The sequence below is a fragment of the Pteropus vampyrus genome, unplaced genomic scaffold (assembly GCF_000151845.1).
Source record: "Pteropus vampyrus isolate Shadow unplaced genomic scaffold, Pvam_2.0 Scaffold151, whole genome shotgun sequence".
Lineage (NCBI taxonomy): Eukaryota > Metazoa > Chordata > Mammalia > Chiroptera > Pteropodidae > Pteropus > Pteropus vampyrus.
The window spans coordinates 2,175,396-2,183,527 of NW_011888932.1; the positions used below are offsets into that span (position 1 = coordinate 2,175,396).

General features: G+C 40.9%; 1 protein-coding gene across 1 annotated transcript in view; it reads left to right on the forward strand.

The window, feature by feature from the left end:
* PGM1 (phosphoglucomutase 1) overlaps nucleotides 1–8,132 on the forward strand; it is a 60,856-nt gene that overhangs the window by 34,791 nt on the left and 17,933 nt on the right. The window contains 3 exon segments of the mRNA XM_011369567.2: nucleotides 2,487–2,733; nucleotides 4,049–4,203; nucleotides 6,643–6,758. Coding sequence (XP_011367869.1) covers nucleotides 2,487–2,733; nucleotides 4,049–4,203; nucleotides 6,643–6,758 — 518 coding nt within the window.

Sequence of the window (8,132 nt, forward strand, 5' to 3'; positions counted from 1 at the left end):
ACTTTTTTTTACCTTTGGGGTAACTTTGGTTAATAATGTTACGTAAGTTTCAGGTATACAACTTTATAATACGTCATCTGTCTATTCCATTGTATGCTCACAACTCAAAGTCTAGTCTCTTTATGTCACCATATATTTGACCCCCTGTCCTCTCTTCAACCGCCTCCAACCATCCCCCACCCCCTCTGGTAACCAACATACTGTTGTCTGTGTCTATGAGTATGTTTTGTTTGTTAATTTGTTACTTTTTGTTTTATATCCCACATACGGAGTGAAATCACATGGTTCTTGTCCTTTTCCATCTCTGGCATTTTTTAAACAGTTATTTTGCAACCATTTCAGCAATATCCACACAGATAAAAATCTAATTGCGTGCAGCAAAAATAGAGACATTCCTCATGGTAAGATGGTGTGAAGGGCAGTGTTTCCACATTAAGCATTAGGTTTTAAATAACATGCAACTGTTTTTGTAAACTCTCCCTCCCCCTCAGAAGATACCTTACATTCTACCTAAGCGCCCCCATCTGTTTCCAGGGTTGGGGAGGAGGTCATCCTTTGCTAGATGTGGTAAACATGCTCCTGAACCCCACGCCCCCATTCTCCTGCCCCCACATGTGCCTTTTCTTAGAGAAGAATAAAAGCAAGCTGAAGATTAAATTCAGGAACAACAGGATGTGTGTGTGTCTTCCTCTATGGGTTGTGTGGCCAGGTCAGTAGAGACGGCAGCCATCACTGTGAATTGGAACCATGATGTTTTGTTGCATGTAGGAATATGGGAATTCCTGAGCAGTTAGGTTGTTTATTTGCTTTGTAATGATTTAGAATTTTAGAATCTTTGAGTGGCAGGATTTTCCCTGGTGTTGGAATCCAGGTTGAGAAGGGCTTTCTGCCTGTGCTTGAACCCTTTCGATGATGTTATTCAGGACCTTCTGTTAACACTGCAAAACCTTGGTTAGAAAACCTTCTCCTGGAGGGCTGAAATCTTCCACCCCTGGAACTTCTCCCCTTGGGTCCTCTGGAGTCCCACAGAATGGATCTACTTCTTTATGCACACAAAATTTATTGTTTTTTCAAACCATTGAACAGACATGTACCAAGTGTCTACTACATGTGTGCTTGGTGGGTAGGCAAGGACTCGACAGGTGACTTCCTTCAAAGAGCTTGTGATGCTTGGGAAGATGAGGTAGGTAAAAAACTGACACTGTGGGGCCAACAAAATGAGAGTTAGATAGAATTTCAAGTATTCTCTTTGAGATGTGGGAGAAGGCATAGTTGGACAAAGGGATATTCTGAAAAGTTTCTTGGAAGAAGTGACAACTGACTTAGCTTTTGTAAAGACAGATCTAGAGTGGCGGAAAATCAAGCGATGGTCATTTCCAGCTGAGGCAATGGCTGTAGCAAGTACAAGAGGTCTTAAAAATAGATGCCACATTAGAGGAATGAGAAGCGTGGGCTGGCTCGGGAATGGGGCTTATGGTGGCATATTTACTAGGAGAAGCTGATTACAAAGTAGACTTCTTTCTCCAGGCCTTTCAGTTGTTCCTCTAATGCGTCAGTTTTTATATCCCTCACAGCCTTGGCTGCCCTGACTTCATTTTGTGGTGTATCAAAAGCCTCCGTAATGTGTGGCTCCTCATGGGAGATACATATGCTATTCTGTTCTGACCTCTGAGACATGTACTGGTGTCAGTACCTTCCTTGATGAAAACATTCTCAGCATTTTAGAGATGAATGCTCTTGGTAGTTATACTAAATGCTACTGTAAAGTGTGTGACTCATTATTCCTGTTGTTCCTTGTTGTTACTCTTTTCATTTATTTGTATCTTTTTAATCTGTTTGTCATGGAGCAGAAAGATTAGGGCTCTGACTCTCAGTTCCCACTCCTACTAGCTGTATAAGTTTGGGCAAATAGCTTCGTATCAAAACCTCAGTTTTCTTATCTATAAATTGATAATCATAATGCAAACATTTATAACATGTGTTGGTACTGTTCTCAGTGCTTCATATGTATGAACTTGTTAATCCTCATATCAACCCTGTTAGGTAGCTACTATTATTATACTCATTTTGCTGATAGGGTGGAAGAAGGCACAGAGAAATTAGATAACTTTCTCAGAACTGGACATCCAGTGATTGACAGAGCTGGAATTTGAACCCAGGCACTCTGATTCCAGAGTCCAGGCTCTTAAACACTAAGCTGTACCACCGTGTGGGCCTTTTTGAAGGACTGAGTGAGAAAATGGTTGAGAAGCACCTGGCACAGGTGTTTAGTTGAGCCTTCATAATTGTTATTGTTATCCCTTCCCTTCCCCCTACTCTTTCCTTCATCAACTGTCCCCACCCTTTCTGGCCTAATTTCTCATTACTTTCCATAGAACCTTCTACTGCAGTCAGGCTTATCTCCCCACCAGCCCCTGAATATAGTTTGTACATTCTTATTGTCATTCGTGCCATTTCCTCTAGAATGTCTCCACCTCGTTCCCCAGTCCTCACAGACTTTAATAAGATTTATTTTCTGATTCTTCACTTCATGCTTTAATAGTTGTGGGACCGTATGTAAAGAAGATCCTCTGTGAAGAACTCGGTGCCCCTGCAAACTCAGCAGTCAACTGCATTCCTCAGGAAGACTTCGGAGGCCACCACCCTGACCCCAACCTCACCTACGCAGCTGACCTGGTGGAGACCATGAAGACAGGAGAGCACGATTTTGGGGCTGCCTTTGATGGAGATGGGGTGGGTACAAGTGCATTTACGTGAACTCTGATGCAGGCCAGGCCTGATCCTACAGAGGGGACAAAGCGGGCTGCATCTACCAGACCCTGTGGGCCTAGTGAGCAACAGTCAAGGATCTCTCTTTGTACCTGGGGTCAGGGCTAAATTATTAGGAGGCTCTCTCGAACAGAAATAAGAGTTCTCAAAAATAACCCATATGTTTAATTTCAGACATTCATGTTTGCTAGAGTGGCAGGGTGATTAGGGCCTGGTTATGATCTAATGACTATTGACTTATGAGCTAGTTGGGCTCTAGATGCACATCCGCAGATGGATTTCTACTCTCAACTAGAAGCTAGCTACTTATTCAGTCTCTGGACTTGTAATATACCCATTCACTCATTCATCCATGTTACTGAAACGATCGGACTATAATGAAAGAACTAACCTTTTATTCCTTTTCTATAATTAATATTTTTAGTAAACAGGCTGTTTTTACATTTACATTGGTGAATATGTAACAGACAAGGAGGAGATGTGTTTTTGGTTGTTTCCTTGGTATCTCAGAGATAGTAAGCTCTACAACACGTTTACCTCGTTGAAAAAATATTTTTGTGATTGCCATTGTTCTTTAAAATCAGCTGGATTTCACTGTTTCTTAAGAAATTAATTTTCTCATATCAGAATTTGGAGAAATTAAAAAGGTCCCTAGCAGACATTGTTTTGTAATGCATCTTTCTGAGGCAGTGCATGATGGGAGTTTCTTTCTTCCATATTCTGAGTTACTTGAGTACTTGCTGTATACCAGACACCAAGGAAGCAGTAAAGGTAGGAGCATATTTTGTTGGGTCCTGCACCAAATGGACGAGCCATGATTTAAAAGTCCTTCTTTGAAGAAATCTGCTTTGTTCCTCAAAGAATGCCTGATAGACCAACCAAACTATGTAAACAGCAGACATTTCCTCTTGTTTCGATCTCTCCTCTCCTCTGGGAGAGAGGTGATTGGTTCCAGAGTTTGGAAAAGGTCTGGGAGGTTAAAGTCAGCTGACCTCGAGGGAGAACAGAGTATTTTGTTGAGAAGGAGTTTGTGTTTGTACTTTAATTGAAAACAGTTTTAGCTCTTTGGCATGGAGGTACTTTGGCCTAGTGGTATTGTACAGATCCATCAGAAACAAAATCCAATGTTTAGAACCCAGTATGAATAAATATATCAGTTTTAAGTTTCACGATTTAAAATTTTATAACTCCCCCCACCCCCCACCCCATGCCATGTAAGATAGTTTGATTTCCACAGATTGATTAAAAGATCTTCCTTTGAATCCCCCTTCTCCCAAAGGATCGAAACATGATTCTGGGCAAGCATGGGTTCTTTGTGAACCCTTCAGATTCTGTGGCTGTCATTGCTGCCAACATCTTCAGCATTCCATATTTCCAGCAAACTGGGGTCCGTGGCTTTGCACGCAGCATGCCCACCAGTGGTGCCCTGGATCGGTAAGTCTCCCCATACCCTTGGCCCTCACCAGGCCCTTCTCTGTGCCTGGAATACTCTTCCTCCCATTTTAGCTACGGCATCTGATGCTTAGTATGTGCTAATAAATGTTTATTTTATGAATGAATGGGAGAAGTTTCTTCTGCATTGGATGTATCCTTTCTGCGATCCCTTAGCCCCCTGCAATTCTTTTATCCTAGCACATATCACATTGTGTTCTAATAGCTCATGTACTTGACTGTCTGCCCTGCTAGTCTATAAACTTCCATAGAGAAAAGATTGACTTATTCACCATCCTAAACTCTGCCTGACAATAGTGTGCCTGGTACACAGAGAGTAGGGGATACACACACACAGTTTAAAAACACGAGCGATTGACTGTTAATGAATGGATGGCTCTTCCACTGTAATCAAGACATCATCCTAGAAAACCACTTTCCTTTAGCATGTGCACAGAGTTTGGGTGAAAGAGCAGTAGGAAGTAAGATCAGCATTTCAAAAGAACTTTCAAAGAAACATTCCTCATCCATCCCTCACTGATACCCATGCACACACAGACACAGTAAATGTTCATTTATTGAAAGTGTAAATAAATTGAAAGCTCAAATAGTTAAAAAAATTACATTCCGTTTTTATGAGGAAGAAAGGACACAGGGACAGCAAACAGTTGATATCTCTGATTTGCTTATTTGTTTATTCACTTATGAAGGCTTTAAGGTAGCTTATGAGATCACACCTAAAGCAATTGAAAAATATAAGTAAAAAATAACAAATGAGGACCAACCGGGGAAAATATTAATTAGAACACATTAGATGCCCAATAAATGTTTGCTGATTGAATGCATAAAGAACAAATGAATGAATAAAAGGTCAAAGCCAGGTAGGAAAGCACAATGTACAGATCTAGGCTCTTATAATAATAACTAATATTTATTGACCATTACCTGGTGCTAGGCACTAAGTACTTTATATGTTTTAATTCATGTAATTCTCAAACCAATCCCATGGGGGTAAATGCTACATATACCCCACTTTAAAGGTGGGAAATCAAAAGGGATAAAGAAGTTAAGTAACTTACCCAGAGTCATGCAGCTAGTATATGGCTGAGTTAGGATTTGAACCCAGAACCTTTGCTCTCAAGCACTGGGCCATGTAATAGTTTCCTATTACAGGTGTGCGTGTCTGTGTTACAGAATTAGTACTCACCTCATTTCAGCTAACAAGAAAATAATGACTAATATTTATACAGTTGTTTGTAGTTTACATGGTACTTTTTTACATTCACCATCTCAGTTGATCCTCACGGCAATCCTTATTTTAAAGAAGAGGAAACCAAGAGACAAGTGAGCAGTCTTGTTCAGAACCCCACAGCTAAATCAGCTAGAATCAGAACCTGGGGCTTCTGCCTCTGCATCTTCCATCTGAAGTCATGGGCTGTTTTGTGGTCATGCTGTTGTGTATTAGACCTATCAGGTCCTTAAATACCTCTGTGTCATCCAAGACCAGTTTAATTCCAACTTTTGGAAAAATTGGTAATCCAAATATAGAATCACAGTGTAAATACCTCATTATCCAGATGAAAGTTTATTGTACTTTCACAGTTTTCAAAATCATAACTATAATTTCCCTCAGGTATTAGAATTTAAACATGATATTGTTTTGCTAGCATGACATCGATTTGCTAGGCAATCATTCTGGAAAGCAAGTCTCACTAAAAACAATAAGTGAAATGTTTAGAACTTTTCCTGTTCAAAGGGAAAGGGACCTGAAAAAAGTCACTGTAAGGTTTTAAGCAGTCTGAAGATATATAGGGAGAAGTAAAGGTTGTGTTGCATGGGGCGGGGGACCATGAATCAGTGTGCTACCAGTGGGAGAGCCCACTGGGCACTGTCTTTGTGGGGCCTTCTGGCAAAATGAAAGAAGCATTGACTGGGGAGACAAATAGCAGGCAGCTGGTCATCCTGGCAGTGTGACCTTGGGCTGATCACATAACGTCTGGGCCCTGTTTCCTTCTCTGCAAAATGCTGACCTCCTAGATCCCCATATTCTATGATTCTGTGATCATAAGTGCATCAAAACATCATTCTTTTGTTCTTTATAGAATGGTTATAGTTGCAGCATTTATTCAAAACACTGGTTTTAAACAGCCCAAAAAACAGCCTTGCAAGTTTTGCTACTGTTGTTTCTCCTAAAATATTAAACTCAGTGATCTGAATTAATTCCGTCTTCTTCCTCTTCTACCCTCTCCTCTGACTCCACATATAATAGCCCATTGTGCACCAGTTTCCTCTTATGCTTTTCCACCAATCTTAGAGTTATGTGTACCTCTGAGCAATGCTAAGTGGGACCCTTGATTACAACAATGGTTGATATTTTCCATCTCTCTCATGGCTGTGCTAACAGTCCTGCTGTGATGTAACTTTGATTTCATGCCTTTGAAGGGTGGCTAATGCTACAAAGATCGCTTTGTATGAGACCCCAACTGGTTGGAAGTTTTTTGGGAATTTGATGGATGCAAGCAAACTGTCCCTTTGTGGGGAGGAGAGCTTCGGGACTGGTAAGTGCTCAGTCCTGCACTACTATTTTCTTTCCTATAAACACTACCTGTGGTGAAAGCTTAGACTGCTAAGGCTGCACTGAAATAGCAACGGTAGCTGACGTGTCCTAAATCAAGACACGATTTATTTATAACAACCCGGATGAAGTGTACACATTTGAAGAGCAGTGAGCACGTTCAGCCAAGGAAGACTAATTTTACTTTCAGAGGATCACATCTACGGAGACAGGAAGTTTGGGGGCCTCCTTGACAGCCTGGTCACTGAGTCTGTCGGGATTAAACAGAGTGATAAACATTTTTTTCTACCCTCAGTAGTTAAAGAAACCTTTATAAATGTTTTCATTTCTGGGGAGAAATATGGTGGAGCGAGTCAGTTTTTTGTTTTTATTTAAGAGAAGATTTCAGCACAGCATTAAATCTTTCTCTATAATAGGTCCAGGTTTTCTATAGTGACGAGTTGTGATTTATTGAGATTAAATGAAAGGAGACAATTAGAGTGAAACCAAGGTGCTAGGTATCAAGAAATTAAAAATACGTTTCTGACCAAGAGGATGTATGTGTAAATTGTGGTGCAGTGAACGAGCGGAATGGGGTATGTCCCAACACCCTTCACCCCTGCTTTCTGTGCTCTCCCTCCTCCTCTATGCCGGTCCGTATTAATCCAAAGTCCCACCTCTATGACTTTTCCTACCAGCCCATCCTACCTACATCAGTTTCCCTTTTTCTCAAATGTTCATTCAGATGTGTAGCCCTTTCCCATGTGTTAGTCTCTAGCTGGGTTGCAAGGTACTTAAGTGGAGGTCTTTCTTCTCCTAGTCTCTTTTCTCAATATTTTGAAGTAAAAGGACCAATCTTCTTGGTCCTTCAGTACTGTACTTCCATTCTTTAGCAAAGAAAAGAATAAAAATCTAGCATTCTCTCAGTCTTGCCATTGAGTTGCAATGCATGCTAGGTTAAACAAGATAGAATGCTGATTTCATTTCTTTTCCTGTAAGTTCTGGGGTCGGTAGGTAGAGTGAGCTGGAAAAGGAGACACCTGTTTACAAAGTTCTAAGCAACTTATTATCCTTGGGGGAGTGTCGCAAGCCAGCCGACGAAGTAATTGAGGGTACCTGAAAGGAGGAGCATGGACTGAGGAAAAGAAAGAAGACAGACAGAATTGCAGGAGGGATCACAGAATCAAGCTGTGTCTGTGTCCCCGAGTTTATTTAGAACACACTATTTATAACATTACAATAAGAAAGACAGTAGTCAAGAACCAAGGGTAGCCAGATTACTATCTAGTAGAACAATGAGATTCTCACAACTCAGAACTCTCTGCTAAACTGTAGCAAGGAATGTGCAGTGATTGCTATGTGAACAGTTACCTCCCGG